The sequence below is a fragment of the Talpa occidentalis genome, unplaced genomic scaffold (assembly GCF_014898055.3).
Source record: "Talpa occidentalis isolate TD23 unplaced genomic scaffold, MPIMG_talOcc4v2.1 talOcc4.13, whole genome shotgun sequence".
Classification (NCBI taxonomy): domain Eukaryota; kingdom Metazoa; phylum Chordata; class Mammalia; order Eulipotyphla; family Talpidae; genus Talpa; species Talpa occidentalis.
Window position 1 is genome coordinate 8,348,345 of NW_023601322.1, and position 23,465 is coordinate 8,371,809.

A 23,465-nucleotide genomic window follows, 5' to 3' on the forward strand; every position below is an offset into this window, starting at 1 on the left:
GTATTGCTTTCCTTGTGCACATGTCTATGACCAATTACAGTGCTTCTGGATTATGTCAAAAAGACTAGAGACAACATATATGTTGTCTGTTGCTGTGAGATGTGGCAATATGTGAGTGACACCAGATATGAAGAAATGCTCATTAGAATATGAGGACAACACACCCTCCTGGAGAAGCTACCTGTGGTCAAGGGAGCAGGTTAGGGATGAATAAACAATCAGGAAAGGATCCCTCAGAAACTAAAAATTATCAGAAGGCAAACTAGACTGAAATTCACAGAGAGCTCTGCTGCTACTTTGTTTTGCTAGTTTTTGTGTACTATCCAATGCTTTCAATTAAATGAAAGATTAAGCAATGCATAAGATTAAGTAATACAGAAGTTTAAAGAAAAAAATTTCATCAAGAATCCCTAAAAGCAGAGGTTGGCAAACTTTTTCTGTAAGGTACCAGGTAGTAAATATTTCTGGACCATCTGTCATGACTCAATTATTCAGTTGTAGCATGAAAGCAAATTTACAAAGCAAATGAGTAAACAAATGGACATAAATATGTTCCAATAAAATTGATTTACAAAAACAGTTGGTAAGCCAGGTTTGGGCAGAAAGCTAAGTTTGCCAAGCTCTACATTAAAGCCTTAATGACACTCTGGAAGTAAAATAGAGGATAAAGACTGTGTCTAATCACAGAGTTGACTCTTGACAGACCTATATCCAACTTTTAGATAGCTGTATCTTTTCGTAGATTCAATTAGTGCAATAATATAATAGATACACATATATGTACATATGCATACATACAAATATACAATAGCTTCTATATACAAATAAACATATGTATATGTATACATATGTGTGTATATATACAATTGCACCAATTGAATCTACAAAAGATAATAGCATATTATTAGCCTTCCTCTTGATTTTCATAAGCATCAGCATTATATTACTATGATTACTTATTATGACAATTCCTATTTTACAGCTGAAAGTTGAGATTTTATGTCTTTCAATTGCTTTTACATGTCATTCATTGTAATGAATGGAACAGAATTTACACACAATCCTTTGACTTTGTATGAATTAGAAAGTCCCGAATCTAAATTTTCCCTTTGTTACTGACTGACTAAATTTCCTAGACAAAAAGGTGGGTCTTCTGTGTTACTAACTCTTCACATGGACTAAAATTTTCAAAATGCTGCCAGTGATCGATGTGGGAAGAGGCAGAGATTCTGACACAAGAAAATGCTTTATTTGCTGTGAGGCCAGCTTCAAAGAGATGAGAGTCTTATACGACTTTCCATTTCTTCACCCAATACACACACACACACACACACACACACACACACATGCTGTACCCCAGGACACTAGAAACAAGTAGCAAAACCTAAAGTATGGGGCAAGAGTCTGGAAGGAAGCTAGAGAATACCAGGCCCAAGTGGCCTTGGTAGCCATGGCCTCTAACTTCACAGGTCTCCTTCATCGGCCCTTGAAAGAAACAAGCACAGAGGCAGGAAGTCCTCCACCAGATTTCAACGAAGTCGAAGAACAGACCAGAGTCTGAGTCCTGTAAGAGGGAAAGGCTGCACAGACCTTCCACAAGAGATGGGGTGGCATTAGCGGAGCAGGGCAGTGTGTCGCTGATCCCATAAGCCTGGGACACAGTGCCCCATGTCCCCAGCAGAGGGGTCACTATGTGGTCACAGGGAGATACACCCCGGGCAGTCTGCCAGCATTTCCCACACCCTCGGTGTCATGGTTTTATGAGCGCATGTCTTGACACTGAAGCAGGTAACAACATGTTGGGGGGGAGGGGACTGTGGGTGGGGGGCATGGAAACCTCTGGTCTTTACTTTGTACCCCCCAAGGCAAACTCTTATTACCTGACATCCAGATGCACTCTGCTGCTTTGCAACTTCGAAGGTTAGTGAAGAGATCCCTCATCTAAATTTCAATAAATATTGTTACTCTTTGTTTCTCCCCTCAGAGGTAACTAATAACGTATTGGCCAGACATTGTAATCCACCTCTGTAGAGAATCTTGAACTTTTTTTTAATTAATATTTTATTTTATATAATTCTTACATCATTTTTAATTTTTGCCCAATGTATGCATTTTCATTTTGGTTATATTCCCCATACAATTGCACACCCCCCCCCCTTATTTTGACCCTAATCCTACCTCTCTCCATCCCTCCCCCGCCCCCCAGTGTGTCTCTGGTTTATAGTTGCTTGTTGATTTTGATTTTTACTTGTATTAATTAGTCTTTTTCCTGGTCTCTTATTTAGGTTTTCTAAATCTCTGCTATGAGTGAGACCATCCGGTATTTTTCTTTTTCTTTCTGGCTTGTTTCACTGAGCATGATCCTTGCATTTTTATTCACAAAGTGACGCAATTCTTGTCAATAGTTGAATAGGAATTTTAAACAGTGTTCAAAACGCAGATCACCTCACAAACTCACCTTTTAAAATAACACAGCAAGTGAATTTTGCTCAGCTACTCACAAACCCCAGCGTCTGCCATTAAGGCAGGCTAATTACATACCAAGAGGACCATAGAAAGAAAGTAAGCTCATTCCCATCTTGTCTCTAATTTCCTGCTCTATTCATGCCTCCTCCAACCCCAAAATTTCTCTTGCTGTCTCTCAGGAAAAAAAAAATTAAAAACCAGGGGGAAATAAGTGGTTTTCATCATTTCAGAAGAAAGGGAGAAAACAGAAAGCCTCTAGTGTAGACTGAAACCCCTCCTCCGTTTGGCACCTCTCTTTAAACACAGTGGGCAAGAAGGGATGATTAAAATATCTCCCCTGCTGTGCCCCCAGCGTTCATGATGTAAAAGTCAATTGGAGAGTCAGGCTAAGGTGTGGAGTTGATGGTTGGAAACATTTGCAAAGGGCCTGAGGGCAGTGGAAGAAATCCGGAGACTTTAAGGGCTGATGATGGCAAATGCCATCTGGCAGAAAGAAGAGGGAGAGAAGCCAGGAAAGTGGGGTGTGCTGGAGGGAAGGAGGGCTCAGCATGGAGAATCTAAGACCCCCACCATCCTCCTGCTCCAGTGACTCTCCGGAGCCCCTAGTGACCCTTGTCACCCTAACCTGTGTCTTTGCTAAAGACACAGAGGCCAGGGGGCACTCTAAGACTGCAGGACTTGGGCCTACAAAATGTCACTTACGCAGCTTCGAGCTCTTTCCACATATTCCAGTCAGCATTCCCCAGGGCAACACAACCAAGTTCAGACATGAAACCAACTTCTCCAAGAATAAAGGAGAAAATTGAGCAAACCCAGACCAGACCAGACCCAATTGTCACTCATCAGACATGGATAAACATACATTTCCCTGGTGTGAATGTTCTTTTTTCACTCTACCCTCTGTAGACCTCTAAAGCACTTTCCAGGCTAGTGGGAGGCTTTATAAAGCTCTTTAAAATAAAGCTATAATTCCAGAAGAGCTTGACTTAATACTTGTCAAAGAATCGATCTGACTTTGCTTATCAATAGCTATAGAGACTTTGCTACTCGTATGCTAGCTTTGGAAGCCCGGCCACACACTGTAGGGCTAAATCATCTGGAAAACCACAGCGACTAAATGTCAGGTTGCCTGTTAACCACCTCTGCTCTAACCCTCACTGATATAAATAGTCCTTTGCTTCTTCTCCTCTGTCATACCTCGTAAGAGGGCCTCTGAGAAGCCCATTCTCTAGTTCAGTTTCATTAAGTGCAAAAACACTAGCAGAGATGTCCAAGGAATAAATCATTGTAGAAGACAAGTATAGTGCAGACATTCTAAAGTTTGGCTCTACCTAGCTTTGGCTATTTGGAAATCTCTGATTCTGAGTAAGTTTATCGAATATTCAAAAGTGCCTGCTGTTACTAAGAACACCACCACGAACTCAGGGCTCTCGCTATTGTGACTAAAGAGTGCAGGCATCATTTGCTGATCATGAAAATAGAGAGTGTCTAACACCAACCTATTGGGGAGTCATTCTTACCACTACATTGTGATCTCCAGCTTTATTTTGCTGACCTGTCAGAAACATACAATTTGTCACCAGGGTATTGGCTCATTTGTTTTCAAAGAAGGTTAGAAAATCCTACTTGTAAATATCCATTCAATCAGCAAGTCACACGTATTTTTTCAGTATCATTCTGATGTTCAAGGGTAGAAAGGCCAGACAGAAGCAATCAAAACATATTCAGTACACAAGTTCTCTTTTTTGAATCTCAGGATTTGTTGAGTATTAGGCATTTCTAACATGAGGTCACGAATAAAGCTGATTCTCCCATAGCCAGTTGATAGAGACTGCCACCCACTTCACCTTAATGCCAGAGATCACTCTACGACAACCTGAGAGAACAAAGATTGGACAGGGGGCCTGGCAAGGCCTTCAGGGAAATGCAGGAGGCTGTGGTTTTACCAAGCAAGAGCTGTTTTACTGCCAGGGGCCTGGATGCTCCAGAAGAAGGTGTCCCTTTGAGGGCCTGTAAGAGGCAGCACCCTCCAGCTGCAGGGGCCACGAGTTCCTAAAATGGGCAAAATAATCCAACATGCTTACGAATGACACTTACCTCTTCGCACTGCAGTTCTGCAACCTCCACTGCTTGGCTCCAGTCGCAAGACTCATCACTCCTCCCATCTCCAACTTCTGCCAGGGTCAGAAGAAATTCCTCATTGGCTCACCCGAGGGAGCGGTTGGTGACAGCAACAGCAACAGGAGCAGCAATAGCAATGCCTGAAAGTCCCTCCCTCTCCCAGATTAAACCAGGCAAGAAATCATGGCAGGAACACCAGATGGGCTTCCCTGTCCTGTTCAGTAAGGCCTAGGCCCCCCTCTGCTCGACAGGAAGCAGGGAGCAGTGCCACTGCCTTTTTACTCCTCCTACAACTTAAGCATGAGGAAGCAAAGCCAACAAACCCCAGAACAAAAAATTCTAAAGACTCTCACTTTCCCATCTAAACTGTGTGTCCCTGGAATGGGGCAGGTTGAAGGTGGGGTCAGAAATGAGAGCCAAGAGAACAGAAGAGAGAGGAGATAAACATGGGACAGCATCAGAGCCAAGAGGGCCCAAGACCAGCCAAGTGGAGAACGTCAACCAGCCTGTTCCCTTCCAGGACTGGGGTGGAATGCCCGGGCTTTATCCCTCCCAAGACGGTCATTATCTAGGGTTCAAGTGGTGTCCCTGAAGGATGAAGTGACTCAAGTCCCAGATCTCATAATCAGCTTGCAACAGAGATGGGTTTTGCCAATGACAAATGGCAGGAAGGAATGCTGGAGAAAATACAGCCGCACAGGGCAGAGACCATGTGATTGGCACTGAGCGTCAGGCTGTCTTCCAGGAAGTGCACTTTGGATGGTGCATTGAGAAAGTCCAGCTCCTCACCTTGGTCCCAGGTGACCTTTGGCAAGCTCTTTAGCCCATGTCTTACTTTGCTTATTTGAAAAACGCAGTGAAATTTTGTTGAAAAACTCAGTGAAATCTAGGGTTGAGTGCATTATAGATAATATAGTACACATTTAACAAATGCAGTTATTATATTTATTATTAGTTATAGTTTGGAACAGTCTTGGAAATTGCAGATGTGTGAGAACTCCACCTATAATATTCTTGTATGCATATGTTACTTCTTCCTCGAGTCTCACCATTTCATTCTTCTTCTGTATTATCATGAGCTCAGAGAAAGCACTCTTTCCTGATGATATACTTTTATACATTTTAGTGAATGTCCACTTTTTATACCTAATTTCATGGTATTCCTACAAGACAAGTTCTTATTGAGCACAGAAAGAAAACCACATCATTTTCATCTTTAATACTCAAAAACAAATCTGATGAGATTTGGAAACGTATGTACTTAATGAATGGTGTCCAAATAATATTTTTGGTTGCTCGTGGTGATAAACATCCTTCATAAACTCCAAGACATTTCCCAAATTATTTTTTGGAAAAAGACTCTTGACTTTTGCGTTGCCCCAATATCTATACGGGAAATCAAAACCCTACCTACCTCGCAACACTGCTGTTCTTGACCTTTGTTATTAAATACAGTCCTGGCCTAGTGACCGTGAAGTGTGGAGGTGCAGGGTCTCTGCGCTAAAACAACGAGATGCTCTGCTTGTATTACATAAAGCCAGCTAAATTCCTTGATTCACAGAACCATTTCTATTATTTATTTCCATATATCTTGATTGGGGGACACGCAGTCTTCATCTTACCGACTGCCTTGGCTGAGTGGGTCAAGGTAGGATAGAAAGCATAAGAGATCTGACATGACATAGGCTAGCAGGAGGTCACAAATTTAGTCCTTGAAAGAAACAGCACCCATACACCCCCCCACACCCACCCCTAAGGATACAGGTAAACTAAGGCTAGACCTAAGAAATAATGCCACTTGCAGCCTTGTGCCTCGTCTGCTCTCCCCTCTCATCTGAATACCCAGCATCTCCAAATCTCCTTTCTGTATTTGATTCCTCCCCCACCAACAAAAAAAGCAGTGATACCTGCCATAGTTTCTTAATCTGAATCAGTTCATCAGCATCACTAAGAACATGTGCTTGATCTTCCCTCTTGTTTTGGAGGAAAAGGTTTGCCTCTCCTTAACGGAGCCCAACATCAGAAATAAGTGGAAGAGTAAGAGAGTCAGGCAGTACCAGGAACATCAAGAAAAGCTGGAGTTCATTGAAATTCACCATGACGAGGGGCAGTGACTTTGAGGGAATACATGATGGGGACCTTGCACAACTCTCCTGAAGATTAAAACAGCGGGTAGGAGAGGAGACAAAGAGGATTAGGCAGCAAGGCCAACCCAGCATGAACACAGACTGATAGAATTTGGGGACACAGTGACAGTGGAACTGAACATGCAGCCCCTGAAGTGGAAGTTTCCAGAGATAACATATCTTTATATTGAATAAGTTGCCTGAAAAAAAAAAAACATGGCGCTCATACCAGGGATAGTGGCAGGTACACCAGGATAAACCTCATTTGGAAGAATGAGTTCCCAAGATGTCTTTGTTATAAATAACAAACAATATGAATAAAAATAGGGTTATTCTGGCCACAAGAGGGTCTTGCGCCTGCTGTAGTGCTTTGGAAAACAAGTACCAAAGGACAAGAACTAAACAAAAAATTAAAACACTTGACTGCACAGAATTGAATTCTCTCTACCAGGCTTGTCCATGACCCTGAACCTCATTTTCTGCCCTGACATTTGCATTGCTGAATCTGTTACAGGGCAGGGAGAGGGGCAGCCCAAACCCCACAAACCTGCCTATTCTAAATGGGTTCTGCCATCCGCCACATCAACACAAAACATATGAGACTTTAATGGGAAGGAACTTTAATACAACTAGGAAACAATACAGGAAAGGCAAAGAATCCAGTTTTTAAATCAAGCACCCAAAGTTCCCCGTCCCCTCGTGGGTAAAAGTCCATTCAAGCAGAATCGGCCCAGAGCAAGGCCCCAAAGCCTGCCCCAAGTCTAAAGCATCTTCCAGTGGGGACCCAAAGAAAAGGGTCAGAAACAACCAGACAAGCCTGGAAGGAAAAGAGCAAAATCAACATAAAGATAAAAGCTGCCATTGTCACCTCCCCTCGGGTCTCACCCACATCTGTGTCACCCCGTCCACGACCAAAAGGCAAGCGCAGTTTCTTCACGTGTCTCTCCATTCCATGTACCTCCTCCAGGTCTCCTCCTGACTCCATCCTGCTTCCTTCCTTCTCAGTCTCCTCTGCAGCTTCTTCTCTCCCTGCTCAGCTCCACCCTCCCCTGGTGGGGCAGGGAACCTGGAACCTCCCCCTTTCCTGGGGACCACCCTGTTACAAATTAGCAAATTATAAATATTGATTTTATAAAACAAGCCAAAAATCACAGAAAAATGAAGACTATAAAGGAGAGAAATGAAAGAAAACTCAAATGATGAGATATATCATGTTCATGGATTAGGAAACTAAACACGGTAAAGATGTCCATTCCTCAAAGTAGTTTGCCTATTTTTTGTTACTCCAACCAAATTCCAAAATTAAAGCTGACCTGAAGTCTATGCTATAATTTTGCTGTTTTAGTCCTATGGACGTATTCAACAGAAAGGTCTACTTATGTGAACCAAACGAACCACATGTTCTCTGCTTCCCTCGTTTCTGCCCTAAATATTTAGTGCCAAATCCTGCAAATTCAGAGAGTTTATCTCTTTCAAATTCAGGGATGTAGAAGCAAAAACCAAATTTTGAGACTATTGTCACTATTATGAGCCCAGAAAGTCCACTGAGAAGTTTCAGTGCACCACACGTGCGTCCTTTCTTCATCAAGGCGGGGGGCACAGAGCCACAAGGGAGGGCATAGACATCAAGGGGGATGGAACCCTCACGATTGTCTCAAAATAAAATCTGCTCCATTCAAAATGTAAAAAACGAAACCAACTGCAAACTACACAATATAAAGTCATTATTGATATAACTCTTGCTGAGAACTAGAGATGAATACAGTACTGTTCTTAAGAGTTATTTTGTAGAGAATTCTTATTGACACAGAAATGTGTCTGAAATACAAGTACAAAAAGCACATTTAACATGGTGTTTGCAATGTGGTGTATTTTTAGATAGAAATTTGAATATATGCATAGATATACATGGGCAAAACTTGGAAGGTTGTTAGTATAATTTTACAAGAGTTAGAGTTAAGAGAAGAATTACTAATGAGTTTTTATTTCTTATGAATATCTGTGATTTCTTATGTTTATACCCCTGAATAAATTTTGTAAATATGTCTCTTCACATTTATAATAGATTGCAGAAGGTGTATCCTATTTAGTTAATTATTGTTGACATCTGCTGCCAATATTTTTTTCAGAACAAAACTTCTCACTTTAGAAACATGCACACTGAGGTTCCTCCCCAGAGGTCCAGTTCAAGAATATAATTACAATTCAGCAAAGAATCTTTATCCCAAGCAGGCGACAGTCAGTATCACAGCGTGTGCACCCTTCCCTACCTTTTGTGCTCTCTCCAGGGGAAGGACTTTAGGTCCTGCCAGAATAAACAGTGAGGCCAACAGCATAGCAATGCAGCCCAGTGGCTAACAGAGTCATCATAGGAAAAACGTCGATGCCAGTGTTTGGGGGTTACACTTGAGAGAGAGAGGACTTACATTGTCTCTGAAACATCTCCTCAAATGTTAATTTATTAACCACAACAGTATAAAAAAGCAAGCTGACCTTGGAGAAACATCACAGTCGCCAAATTACCCAACTTATCAAGATAAACGTCACCAGCAAGAAGACATCATGGTCTTGAGCCATGAGCATTCTTTGGATTTTCTCTCCACAAATGCATAACCTCACCCCAAGTAGGGGACTAGATCAGACAAATCCTAATTAATTGATGATTCTGTAAAATAATGCACCCGTACCCTTCAAAACTGCCAAGTTACAAAGTACAAGGAAAGACCAAGGAATATTTATAGACTGGAGGAGACTAAGAAGAAATAATAATTAAATGAAGTGTGAACCCCTGGATATGATCCCAGAACTGAAAGTGGATATTGGTGGAAAAATCAGTAATATTCAAATAAGGTTTTTCATTTAATTGATAAACTGAACCACTGTTGTCTTTATCCTCTCTCTCTGTAGCATGATTATCTAAGATGTTGACAGTACGAAGAACGGAGTGAGAGGTATGACGTCTTTGTATTATGTACACAACTCTTCCATAAAACTAACATTCATTGAAAAATTAAAGTATTTTTAATGAAGCGCTTAGAACATGATAAAAAGAAAATGAAATATCAGATAATTTTGTGACCCTATCATCAGCCAGATACTATTCTAGACATAGTCATGATGAGGCAGCTAAACTGTCCACTATCTCGTTTATTGAATAAATATGTATGCACTAGAAAAAATAAAGAGAAGTGGAGCTTTTAAATGCAAACTCAAAGAAATTTGATGAATAGAAATTTAACAAATATGCATCATACCCGATGACAGTAGCCCATAAATTTCTTTTAGTAGGATTCCAGATAACATTTACAAATTAAGTATCGTACACCTACGGAACCCTTAGCTCCTTCCTGCAATCAAGTCTGTCACCTAGTGATGGGATACAGAACTGCAGAGGACATCTGCAGCCTCCAAACTAGTGTTGACACAAAAAGTTAGGGAATAAATCAAGGATTTTAAAGAGCCGTGGCAAAAGCAGTCTTAAAACCTGGGACTCCAAATTGCCATCTAACCCCACCTCCAACTTCTCCAAGTTACGTTAAACAATAACACAGAAGACAGGGCAAGCTCTCCGAAGCCAAGAAGCTTAGGCTCAAATCTTGGCTCTACAACCAACAATGTGACCTTTAACAAGTTATCTTCATCCTCTGAGTCTCAGCCCCAGTAAGTGAGTGACATCAGATTAGAGTTATGGGGACCTAACTTGGTAGAAGCTGCTTCAGGGGTCAGTTCAAATAGACTCCGCACCATCCCTGAACAAGGCCAAGGCAGCCTGACTCAAGAAGGATGGATTAAGATTCCTTCAGGGCTGGCCAGAGATTCCAACACAACCCGCCACCCCAAATGATGAAATTCCTCCCCAAGCCAAATCCAAAGGTCCTTTGGACAGGAGGAGCAGCTCCTGGGACTCGGGGAGACCTGACCCAGTGCAGGTCCGGATGCCATGTATGCCTTTGATGGACCTGTTCGTAGTTACAGGTTTCACCGCTGTTGTGTGACGCCAGGAGAGTGATGTGGACTGAGACAGTGAGGAAGTGGAGAATGGGGAACCCCAGGGAGAACTGGGGAGACTAGTGAAGTAAGGGAGTGGGATTCCAAAGGAGCCACAATAGCCAGTGAGATCTAAGACAGAAAGAGATTATTAGTTTCATGTAGCCTGGAGACACAAGATCTACAGGGACATTCAAAGGTTTAATTAACAGAAAGCAGTATTTTAAAAATAGACAAATATGCACATTGCATATAGAATCTAGAAACACTGCCAAATCTCATACTGGTTTTATTGCTTCTTAACAAAGGGTCTTTTCAACACTGATGGTCAAAAATGCTTGGGACCAGATAGGAAAATTCTTGGCACGATCACAGCAGAGCTGCTGCAGGTAACTATGACTCATACCCACATGACCAGAGAATTCCATCACCCAGTGAAGCCACTGACGCTACGGTTGGATTCTGAACTTCCCAGAGATGCTATCTACCCATAACCCAAATAAACCATGAACCGGCATTTTATCCCCACCTCTAAGCTATTCTACTCCTGTCAAAGGGATTATTAATATGGCAAACATCCTTTGTGCTGTCTTTCACGTCGTAGTTCATAATGCATCTTTCCCATCATAAAGATGGCCATTTGGAACCCCACGTGACCTTTCCAGAATGTATGTCTTGTTCTGACTCTCATGAAGTCATGGATGTGAGACTCACCCTCCTGTGGTAAATTACTATAAAACTGGACAAAGTACAGGTCACCCAAGGCCACAGTCTTGGGAGAAGGAATCCCTTTTAGTGAGACGTCCCAGCTCTCTGCACCCTTGCAGAAAGCTTTGTTCCTGCTGGGCAGAGGACAGAGGTCAGCATTAAGGTTTTGAACTAGAATTTGGGGGCAAGATGCAGACAGGAGGGAGCTGAACAGAGAGGGTGGCCAGAAAGCATGACCAGAAAGCTAAACGTGAGTCTCCTTGAGTCCTGGGTCAGACATATCTGCCCACTTGAGTGGGTATCCACCCTACCTACACCCTTCCTGGCAGAAAACAGTCATCAGGAACTGAGTCAAATGAGGATTCCAGAGGATGCAAAGGACTGAAAATATTGGTATTCTGACCAGTAGAGGGGAGAGACCTCCAGAACAGGCATTCGATAGAAATTTCAGTGAGACTTTGTCTGAGGACTCAAAAGCTATTTCAGCCCAAAACAGAGATTCACAAACATTTTCAGTAATGGGCCCAGTAACAGATGTTGTTGGCTTTGTGAGCCAGAAGCAAGACACTTAACTGCTTGTCCTGTCCCTCCCTATAAATCTGATGGAAAACATTCACCAATAACTCCATAAAATTCACTAAATTTCAACCAAGAGGAAGAGATCCTTCCAGAAAGATAAGGAGTTTAAGTTAGGGCTGAGTGAGGGATGAGGGAGGACAGGAAGATTTTACCAAAATTTTCACTGTATTGTTCACTGAATTAGACACTCAAAATTTTCTTTTCATAAATCATTTAATCGCTGGAATATAGTCTTCCCAAAACTGTATTCATTTCACATATTTATTATAGCCCATACAGAATTTTGAACTAAAATTCATGTTACATTTCCACATGCAAAGCTAATTACAGTATTTAAAAATCCACCCAAAATTGGAGCTCATAAATTGGTCTTCAGAAGGTAGCGTGGTCCCCTAAGAGCCACTGATATACACAAGTGAAGAACATCTAATCCCTTAAATTTTTGTCATCGACTTGATTGATTCCCCCAGATAGCACTCAAACGAGGTTCCAAAGATAAGAGAGGCAGAAAAGCTTTTTTTTTTTTTTAAATAAATAGAACTTCTTCCATGATCACCACAATCTTGGGGTTCACCAACTCTTGGAATTATTTGGGAAAGATCCTAGACCTGTCGTGTAGATGAGCAGACTAAGGTGTGAGGTCCGCACTGTGCTCAGCCACAGGCTTGTGCCTTCACCACCTGAGGCACCGGGCCCTGCTCAACCCCATCGTTCTAGGGAGAGGTGAGCTTGCCGCAGAAGAGAATGGTGTTGGTACGAACATGCCTTATGAAGAACAGGAAGGGGTGATTCGCCATGAACTGAGCCCGGATGGGGAGTCTTTTTACCACGACGTTTTCCCCAGTGGCGGCCGCTGCCTCTGTGCCCTCTTCATTGACATCCACATAGGCCTTGTGGATGACCTTTGACAAGTACAGGCCCTTTCCTGGGGATATTCCAGAAAGGTCTGCTTTGATCTGGCTGAAGACATCTGTCATCCCCAGGGACTTGAGCAGGGAATTCAGCTCATACTTGATGTCCAGTTTGAACCGGGGGATGTGTACGTCAACTTCCCTTTCCACCATGTTAGACGTGCTGGTCCACTCGGAAAAGGTCTTCAGGTTCAGCTGTTTTTCTATCTAAGAGATGAAACACAGCTGAGTCCACCAGCCAGAACACCCACCCTGCCCTGAGCACTGTTCCTTTTCTTTCTTTTTTTAAAAAAGATTTATTTATTTATGCATACAAGAACTGGGGCACAGGCCAGAGGTGTGGGGGGTGAGAGGATTCCCCAGAGACAGAGTGGGGAACAGAACAGGCAGACTGGCTGAAATACACTGCTGAGGGGAGCAGAGGGCGAGAGAGAAGAGGTCTGCTGTGCCAGGTGGGTAGCTCCCTGGATGGCCGGGGATTGAACTTGTGCTGCAGAGGCTGCGGATTGCTTCGTAGTGCGGTGCTTAACCCCTTGTGTCACCAGGGAGGCCCCACTGTTTCCTTTCTAATTCTCAGTGTGTGTGACTCAGAGCCACCACTTCCTCTTCTAAATTTAAGACATGCACAGTCCTATCAGGAACAAAACCATAATCTTGCATCCAGCACCTCTTCCCTTTCCTGTTGCCTGTGTCTCAGCGATATTCTGTAATTAAACTTCTGAAGCATGTCCTGCCATCTTGTCCCTTCATTCTCTCAGCACATAGGTGTCCCCTATACTCCTGCTGCTTGGTCTCTATCTCCTGGATGAGTTGGCCATTGCGTCTTGATTCTCATAGCTGGAACATTTCATGGTGCTTGGCCCCCATCCCATGAATTTGTCTCTGGTGTGACTGCTGTGACTCCTGGAGCCTTGTTCCCTCTGCTGTCATCCCCTCGTGACCACCTTCCCTGTCTCTGCTGTGCTGTTTTCCCCAAACTGAACCCTGGCCTCCCTTCACTCGATGTTTGGTGTATAGGGAACAAGCAAACAAATAAGGAAATAAATCACATGCTAATGAAGAGCAGGTCTGAACAGCTTCCCAAATGTTCTGGGCCTGCAAACCTCTTCACACGGAGCCCACCCAGGGGCCTGGAGGCCGAGCCCTCCTGCCACCATGGCGGTCATTCCTCCAGCCTGCAGTGCTCATTTTCTAGTGAGGCCGGCATGTAAAATGCCAACGAGCCCGAGAAAGCATGTTCCAAGTGAATCCCACAGACCGCCTCTGAGAGGAGGGGGGCGGAATCGGATTTCTGTGCACCGGGCCCCCACTGTAGTGGAACCATTCCCACAGGAAGGTATTCCCCACGTGCATGTTTGTACGAGATGGCACTTTGGCTTCCAGCTGTTTGTTTGGTTTTTTCTTAATGCAAAAATAGATTATTCTCCAGAATACCTGGCAGGGAGCAGGTGCTCCCCTCCCCCTCCAGGCCCTGGGCATTTTTGCTAAATGTTAAGAATGAAGCAGAGACTCACTAAATCATGGGCCACAGTGTGTGCCTGTCCTCGTGTGTGCATGTGTGTGCACGCACAGGCGTGCGGGTGTGCAAGCATGCTTTCTCTGCACGCTGGCGTTCTTGTTCCTTTACCTGTTCTAGGTCAGCCGTGCCGACTGGAAGCAGAATAATCATGCTCAGTTGTTTGTTAATGTAGGGCAGCTCCAGGACTTGCATCCGAGGCTCCTTTATGAAGGCCAGTTTAAATGTTCCTGTTTGGTACATCATGTCCACAATTACGCTTTTACCCTATTTGTAAAAAAAAAAAACCAAAAAGGATATAATTGGAGGGTACAGTTCCCTGTGTTTACGCACAAGTATGTAAACTGATTTTCTTGCTTCCCGTGAACGTCTGCATTAACACTGTAAAGGCGTGGGGAAAATACCATCTGTGAAGTGCACCCTTTAACACTTTCTTCTGCAAAGCTTTTGAATTTTTTTACTTTAAAATAAGTCATTGGTAAAGTATGACATTTTGCATACATAGCTTGACTATATAGTAATATACATAATATTTATCAGAAACGTGTAGTTATATATAATAATAATAATAATAATAAATTTGTTTTCCAAAAACAAAGCCAGTGTTTCCACCTAAAATAATTTGTGTGGGAAAAATGATATCATAGAATCATTTTCTCTTTTTATTCCAAATAGAGTTTTTCTGGGGGAGAAATCATGCAGATTGCTTTGTAGTGCTGCCAGAGAAAATCGCCACAGCATAGATGGAGAGAATGGACAGGTGCAGAACAGTGAGGAAAGGACAGGACACCCACTCTGAAGGGCAGCTGGTGTCTGAAGCCTCAGCAGGTCCTCTATGAGAAAGCCAACTGTCACATCATGAGGAAAATGGAGATGAATTCACAGAAATCACAATTAAAGGGACCGAGACACCTACACTGCTATTTTCAATAAAACTTCTCAACCATCCTTAAACAATTATTGCATCCTGCAAAATGTGTCATTGATCTGAAAATGAAATACTTACCTCACTTAGCTGGAAAGGAGTTTTAACTGTCTCCCTCTCTTGAAATTTATTTTGCCATTTTCCTTTGAAGTATATGGCATTCACCAACACCATCACGCACGAGGGCTCGATCGCACCCTTGGCAAAGAGGTTTCTGACTTTTCCTTGTAGCAGAAAACAATAGATGGTGCTTTTAGATAATAATGGAGTTGAGTAATGGCAAGAAATTTGGAGACACTTCCTTCACGAGGCTAATTATAAATTTGAGATGCTGCAAGACCTGTTTCCTGCCCATGTCAAATGTTTGCATTGATGACTTTATAATGATACCTTCCCAGGAAAACTCACTGGCTGCAATTGGAGAGTGCTGGCTGAGGGGTGGAGGGGGTGGGGGTAGAGTGGGGGGTAAGGGGTGAGGGATGGAGGATGGGGGTGGGGGGTAGAGGGACATTATATTAAAATCTAGTATCGAAGAGAAAGAATTCAGCATGATTTTTTATCTTTGACTTTTTTCGTATGAATTGTACTTTAGGGTAACTGAATGCTTTATGAGGCAAAGTTTCTCACATAGAAATATTCTAGCATATAAATAAAAAAGGAATGCAAGAATTGAAACACTGTGATTTTATAGCCCATCATGAAATAATTGACCCACGCATTACTCCTCAATGGTCACTAACATCAAAACATTAAAAAACAGAGAAGGGGCCAAATGTTATTTACTTTCTGCTGAAAATACAACATCCCCAATGAAGTATATTTGCCAAAAGTAAAATCAAAACAAAACAAACCTGAATCTTATCAAAATATATCAATTGTGTCAAAATGTTTCTAGCAACACTGTTCATAATAGACCCAAACTCAAAATATTCCAAATGTTCATTAAAAAAAACCAAACATTAAAATGGGTTACTATAGGTATATTCAGAGAGCAAAACAGACATCAATGAAACTGAATAAATCACGCAGCAGGGAACCACACGGGCAAACCTCAAAACCAAAACATTGGCCTAAAAAAATCTAAACTTGCTTTATGATTCTAACTAAATGGAATTGTTTTAAATAGGTAGAACAAATTAATAGTATAACTCAGAGACATCTTAAAGTTTGGGTGAGGTGGGCTAGTTTCCCGAAGGAAAAATCTGAAGGCTTGAAGTGTGCCCCGCCCAGTTACTAATATTTTCTTTTCCGGACCTGGATGGTGTTACACGAGTGAGTGAGTTCACTCTTGTGATAATTTCTGCCTTGTGACAATTTGTCAAAAAGCAAGCAAATAATGCATGAATTTTTATAAGTATGTATACTTCAATCAAAACATTTATTTTAAAAATGAAGATTTAAGGGAGCTATCAACCAATTACAATACGTAAATATTTGTATCCTGACTCAAATGAAAAACAATTAGGGAAATTAGAAAATTCACTGGATGTTTGTGAATAGTAAATGATTGTTTTTAATTTTGAGATGTTATCATGATTTAGCAGTTTATTCCTTTTAAATAACCTGTATGTTTGACAGAAACAGCCTGAAACATATACAGGAAGAAAGATGTGATATCTGGAATTTGCTCCAAAACAGTCTGGAAGTGGTGGGAAAAGGACAAACATTTAGATACAAGATTAATCTTAAGTAACAAATACTGCAGGTGAGTGGTGACGAAATAAGAATCTATTAGTCTCTCTACATTTTTTTCCCCAACTTTCTTAATGAGTTGCTTTTAATAACAAAGTGATCACTTCTAGGCCTTTTGGTTGAGATCAAGTGTTTAATAACAAAGCATCTATGCCCTTGGTATCAAATATTAAATCTGGCATTTTTAAAATAAATATTTAGTTAATACATAGGGTTTATCTTAAGATTGCAAAAGGTAGATTTAAATTTAATCAAATTTAATTGCGGAATGTACCGCACGTCTATAAATAAAAATAATGTCCTTTTCATTCTCAGTCACTTGGCTTATATTACGAAAGACATGTGATTGTAAAGATATGTGATTTTCCTCACTGTTGCTCTCCCAGTGCCAGAGTCAGACCTCTCCCAGCCTCTGCTAATGCTGATTCAGGAAGTTTACCAACAGCCCCGCCAGAGTCTGCAGACACATGAGTGAATCCCTTGTTCTTACCATTAGTTTTACTTTCAACCCAAGCATTAATAATTTTCCTGGTTTCTTCTGTAGCCTGTTTAAAATCAACGGTTTGCAGTCTGGCTTGATAAAGTTTCTCAGAACAGTTTAAATATTGCTGTAAAAGAAAACACAAAAATAGTATAGGAAAATAAAAGCCTCCAGCTCGAGGTATCTAAAGTCCTGACCTGCAGGCGAAAGCAGGTCAGGTATATGCATCTGAAAGGAAGCAGAATTCGCCAATGCTTGCTTTTAATAAGAAAAATCAATTAAAGCAAATCAGAAGGCTTTCCACATAGATCCTCAGAAATGTCTGGTTTTCTTTCCTTCATCTCCTTGGCATTCTTATCTAAAACACTTTGTTTAGAAAAAAGACAAACTGCATTATAGTCCATTCCTTTTCATTCTCCCTCTTCAAAGCAGATAAACAGGAGTTGCTGCGTTGATCTAGACAGGAAAACAGTCAGAGCGGTTACGGGACTGCTTGTTTGAGGTGCAGGAGAAGGTAAGTCTCCCTGTGGTAGGTATCGCCCTCCCCCCAAGCACTAGATATAAAATTAATAATAGTAATGGCTGATGCAGACAGTTGACATGTTTCAACTTTCTGTAGAATGTGAACATAACATCTTAAAGAATTCACTGTTTTGTTCACCTATAACATGTTGTCCAAGTAAAAACAATGTGCAAATTCAGCTGAAAAAACCTAACCCTCTCTTTGAACTAACTTTCCACTCCCAAACTGGTTCCTTTTACCATCTTGGAGTCACCTCCTATTACCTCCCTTGATTCCTAGACCTGGGTGCTTCCGAGTGCCTCTCTGCCAAGGCAGCCATCAGCTCTCTGTGAGCCCAGTGATATGACCCATTCTCAAGAGCGAGGGGACACAGCTCTCAGCCCACAGGAGCTGATGCTCCACCACAAACTGCCGGGGATGATAGAAGGCATAGGAGTATGGCAAGGACAGAAGTGGCTGCCAGGTCTGGCCTGCCATTTCCGCAATGGGTTTGTTGGTGCGTAAACCCAATGCAGAACAAAAGGAAACCCAAGAGCAAAATGTGGACCTTAAGATGATTCTTGTCCTGAGCCGGATCCCACTGTGTCTGACGCATGCTTAAGTGACTCCTCTACCCCATGAGATGGGCAATTTTTCCAGAAAGAACCCAGTGATAATAAACCAAATCATGACAATCCCCACAATGCTAATGAGGAGCTTCTGACTTCTAAGCAGATGCAATCATTAGTCTCCAGCCACTGTGAGAATCTCCTCTCATGTCCACAACACTGCTTTGGGAAGACAAAGGGATGTAAGAATGTTCCAGCTCCACATTGTTCCGCCACTCCCGCCCCCAGCAGGCTCTCTCCACAAAACTCCCTACATGATTCTTGGGCAGAGAAGGAATCACCTGTGAAATATCTGGTATCAGGGTGGGTTTCCCAAAGTTGAATACATTCTAACAATCAAACGCTTGTCTTCTACAGGATACAGTCAGCACTTCTAGGCTAGCAGAGAATATTAGTAATTCAGGGTTTCATCCTCCATGACCTGGCTGGTATTTAAATAACTTTGATCAAACAAAAGTTATGCCACTGATGCTACAGCATACACCTCAGTCACAGAAGAATGATGCAGCAATTAAAATCAGAATGATGAGTTTGGATAAAGATCAATCTAGGCTTTGCCACTTAACTCTCTGTCTTTTGTCAACTTGACTTTTCAGAATTGATTCCACAATTGTAGAATTAATGGTAATTTTATAGCTGTAACCTAGCACTACATGAGGACTGTGTGAGAAAATGCCCGTATTGTAGGAAGTAGAAAGACTGTGCATAGTAGTAAACACTCAGACGATGTATTATAATGCTGATGGAAAATGGCACAGGGGAGCTAGAATGAACTTTGTCTAAAATTCATTTTAATTATAGCAATGACTTGTCTGAATTCCTGTGTCTTAGCTTTACACAGCTCACATCTCTCAGCTCAAAGAGTGGTGTATGCGTCACTAACCCTTGATTCTCTGCCACTAAGGACCACTGAAAATAAGATGAGAAATGTATTTCATTTTTCTTCTGGTCCATATGGACTATTTCTAACCTTTGTTTTGTACTTCATGTCTGACCTTGGTGTTTAACAATTTTGGTGATTTTTCAGAAGTAAAGCTATTATATGATATTTCACAACGCTAAGTGAGTGTGCCAAGCCATTTCATTGAAGCTCAAATCTAATCTCTTGATGATAAATGCCTTGTGACTGTTCTCACTCTTCATATGAAGTTCAAAGGATGACAAGGAAGCTGTTGCCCACCTGGCCAGGGGATTTACCTGATGGAAGGCCTTTGCCTTTGTCCCGTAGAGTCGGTTGGCGATGCTGAGGGTATAGTTAGAGTCTGGCTGGTTGAGTTGAGAGAATAGGACTCCCAACTCTGGATGTATTCTTCCGGTCTGGCTGCACTGAAGGAACAGGAAACAAAGAATGGAGTATTAAATTGCCTGATTTCTTGCGATTGGAGAGTTATAAATAATGTGAAAACAATAAATAGAGGGCTAGGTGTTTGCCTCTGCATAAAAGGGCAGTGAATACTAACAAACAAGGAGTTGAAAAGTTTAAAGCATTTCCTTCTCTAGATTTCCTCTAGCACAATAATCTCAGTTCTCTGTGACTTTGGTTACAGATTGTGTACAGAGTTGTAAGCTGTTTCAAAACACACATGCTCTCATCGCTCCAGTGATTTAATCCAAAGGCAGGAGATTTTATAAATAAAGAGATCCTTGTGACATATCCAGGGAAATAGTCCAAGTTCTGTTGCTGCCTTTGTACCTATAGAATCACTTCCCCTTCACACTTTCTCAATGTCTCCGTTTCTGTGTTACCGTTGGATCAAACACTCCCAACCTCCACTGACCTGCCTCACACACCATCTCTTCCTCGTAGAAGCAGCTTTGCTGCATCTGTGAGCTGACTGGCAAGTCATGGATGTGTTAGTGTTAAGCTCATATTCCCTAAAACAGTGGTTCCCAAAGAATGGTTTTTAATCTTTTTACAATAAACAGGGTCCTGTGAAGCAAGTATTTTGTGAATCTGTATGTCCGTATGCATTCTCTCAGTTACAAGCAAACATACAACTATTTCACCTAAGAGTTCCACATAATTTTATCTTTTATTAAATTAGTTTTTATTCTGAGACAACATTAGCTTACACACTATATTTTAGGAATCTAGACTCTATATGATTTTAATGGCAAAAAGAATCCTCTTACTAGAGAGAACTAGGAACCATAGTCCCAAAGAATGTGGGTTGGGGACTATAAGGCCCTGTTTTCCTGCGTGTAATTATATGGCAAAGCATCAGGGTCCTAGCTCAGTGCCTTCATTGAACAGAAAAACATCTAACACTGGACAGAGGAAGCTGGCAGACTTTTGTGACGTACAACCATAAAAAAAGAGAAAAGTTTGAGTAAGAATGACATTCGTTCATATAATAAAATCTGAAGGACATTTTCAATGTTACTGTGATCATTTTTATCATTATGTTAAATTCTATAGGCTGTAGCAGTTATCAGGATGATTAAAGGAGTAATCAAGGGAGACGACTAGTTCCCTCTTGGGCCAAAGGGGACGCTCTGCTGTTCAACCTAGACCATTGTTTCCTGGTGCTCCTATTTAAAGAGCATTTGATAGCTCAACAGTGATAGAGTCATACCTTAGATGAGTCCTTAAACTCTGGTTTTAATGATTCTGCAATATGATTAAAGTGAAGTACCTGGAAAATGAAAGAAGGATTAGTTGGTATCAAAAGCAATGCATTGTCTACACAGATCAGCAGTAACAAGATCTGCTTTCTCATTGCAGATCAAGACTTACAGAAATAGCCAATGTTTAACATTATATTCCCAGTCATGAACGAAGCTGTTACATACCTTACTTCCCCCTCCCAACAATTTGATGAGGAGACACTGTTATCCACATGTCCCTTTTTTATTTCTTAAATTTTATGTATTTTTTACATCATTTTTCATTTTTGCACGATGTATGCATTTTCATCTTGGTTATAGTCCCCATACAATTCCCACCGCCCTCCCTTATTTTGATCCTACTACCTCCTGCCCCCACCCCCCAAGTGTGTCTCTGGTTTATAGTTGCTTGTTGATTTTCCTAAGCTACGGAAACAACCCAAACGCCCAAAAATAGATGACTCGATCAAGAAGATGTGGAACATATACACAATGAACTATTACTCCCCCATCGAAAAAGATAAACTCATGCAATTTGCAGCAACATGGATGGAGCTGGAAAGGATCATGCTCAGTGAAATAAGCCAGAAAGAAAAAGAAAATATCAGATGGTCCCACTTATAGCAGGAATTTAGAAAACCTAAATAAGAGACCAGGAAAAAGATTAATTATAATAAAGTAAAAATCAATATCCACATATCCTTTTGGGAAAATTGAATCAGGGGAGATTAAGTGTATTGCCCCAGAATACTGTCTATTAAGTTCCAGGAATAAGGTTTTGTCTACAGGGCTCTTCTGCCCCTCTCCCGCTGTACCAGGTCATTCTCTGTGATGTGGCCATCAGGGCCTTGTCAAATAGCACATGTTTTTCCAACACAATACCTACTTTAAGTGCATGGAAACCATGAAATTGCCTCAATAGATGTAATAAAGGAAAAAAGACAAACAGAAAAAGATGTACAAGTATCCTAAGAGTTGTTAAGTGACCTTCTTCTAGACTTTCCACAACAATATACACAATGGAAAACCTCTACAGATTAGCCCCATGTAACCTGAAAAGTCACCCTCACTCTGTTGTGGGTCTCAGTTTCCCCACCTGCAAAATAAGAATAATAATCCCTACCTGTCACAGGAGATTGTTATAAAGTTTAAACATACTAATAAATATTTTTTAAAGCTTGGTAACTTTTAAAGTGTCACTCAGTCTTATTACAAGTTAATCTTCTAGAGGCAAGAAGAGTACCAAATACGTGTCTGTTGTTTTTAAATCACTGAAAGGAGGAACTTGAAAGTAAACTGCAGAGATTGGTTTATAAAAACAGTGATAACAAGGAAGAAACTGTGTCACGTCACATTAGTAAGCCATTATCCATTTTTAATAAAGATGATTTGTCTAAATGTGCTTTTTCTTCACAAGATGGCGGCATTTTCTTGGTATAAAGATGACTCACAGTGGGCGCATGTAAGACTTCTCAGCTGCATCCCATACCTTTTCGATCTGCTCCGCACAGTTTCCTCTGGCTCCCAGGAGGAGCATACTTAAAGCATAAAGCAGACTGAGTGGGGAGAAGAAGATATTGTCTCCTATATTGTTGCTGTTTAGCTCTTTAAACACATCAAGGCAAAATTCAACATTTGCGATGCTGAGGGAAGCCATTTTATGCCAAGCACCACCTGAGAATAGAAACAAAAATCTCAGAATATCGCTTAGAGGTACAAATAATATCTAGAGTTCAGTTACTATAATTCATGAATTTAAGAGTCTGAGAGCACACTGATTCATGAAAGAACACATACTAATCACAATTTCTGAGAAATTAGTCAATTTTAAAAAGAAGTCATTTTAGCGTCTGATGGACTTTTCAAGCAACACTTCAAAGCTATCTCACCATCAATGTGTACAGTTAAAAATGAACTGCAATTGTTCAGGAGCAAGAGAGCAGAAGAAACTGGATCTCTGTGCTCTCAATTTCCATGCTTTCAGACACTCCTCATGCTGGAATTTGTACAAAAATATTCTTGAGCTACACAAACTCAGCCAGACACTACTTTCCCACCAGACTCTCTACCTTCACAGCCTCATGAGGAAAACAGCTCTATTCTATTCATTTTTGCACTCACAAGGTGATAATCAATAAAGCAAACTTGGGCAACGTTCCCTGCACATTTTCATCTCCTTGGTGGGACCTCATTTCCCGGCCCCTCTGGAAAGCAA

General features: G+C 41.4%; 1 protein-coding gene and 1 long non-coding RNA gene across 3 annotated transcripts; one reads left to right on the plus strand and one right to left on the minus strand.

The window, feature by feature from the left end:
- Positions 1 to 1,843: 1,843 nt before the first annotated feature.
- LOC129145669 (uncharacterized) lies at positions 1,844 to 11,094 on the plus strand. The gene is made up of 3 exons (XR_008551591.1): positions 1,844 to 1,920; positions 9,621 to 9,664; positions 11,009 to 11,094. It is a non-coding gene; the product is annotated as an uncharacterized LOC129145669 (long non-coding RNA).
- Positions 11,095 to 12,700: 1,606 nt separating this feature from the next.
- On the minus strand, positions 12,701 to 22,907 carry SERPINB11 (serpin family B member 11). Of its 2 annotated transcripts, XM_037509694.1 has the most exons (7): positions 22,740 to 22,907; positions 21,220 to 21,279; positions 19,841 to 19,969; positions 17,522 to 17,639; positions 15,421 to 15,563; positions 14,526 to 14,681; positions 12,701 to 13,105 (listed from the first exon to the last, which is right to left on the minus strand). In XM_037509694.1, the coding sequence occupies exons 1-7, from the start codon at positions 22,905 to 22,907 to the stop codon at positions 12,701 to 12,703; spliced, it is 1,179 nt and encodes a 392-aa protein (XP_037365591.1). The 2 variants fall into 2 exon arrangements, with proteins under 2 accessions (XP_037365591.1, XP_037365593.1); XM_037509696.1 differs by lacking the exons at positions 15,421 to 15,563; positions 17,522 to 17,639.
- Between the last annotated feature and the right edge of the window lie 558 nt (positions 22,908 to 23,465).

Coding starts and splice junctions, on each gene's coding strand:
- SERPINB11 (XM_037509694.1), bottom strand. CDS start 22,907: ATGGCTTCCCTCAGCATCGCAAATGTTGAATTTTGCCTTGATGTGTTT. Junction 19,970..21,219: donor AGTTTAAGGACTCATCTAAG/GTATGACTCTAT, acceptor CTGTTCCTTCAG/TGCAGCCAGACCGGAAGAAT. Junction 14,682..15,420: donor CTCCTTTCCAGCTAAGTGAG/GTAAGTATTTCA, acceptor TTTTACAAATAG/GGTAAAAGCGTAATTGTGGA.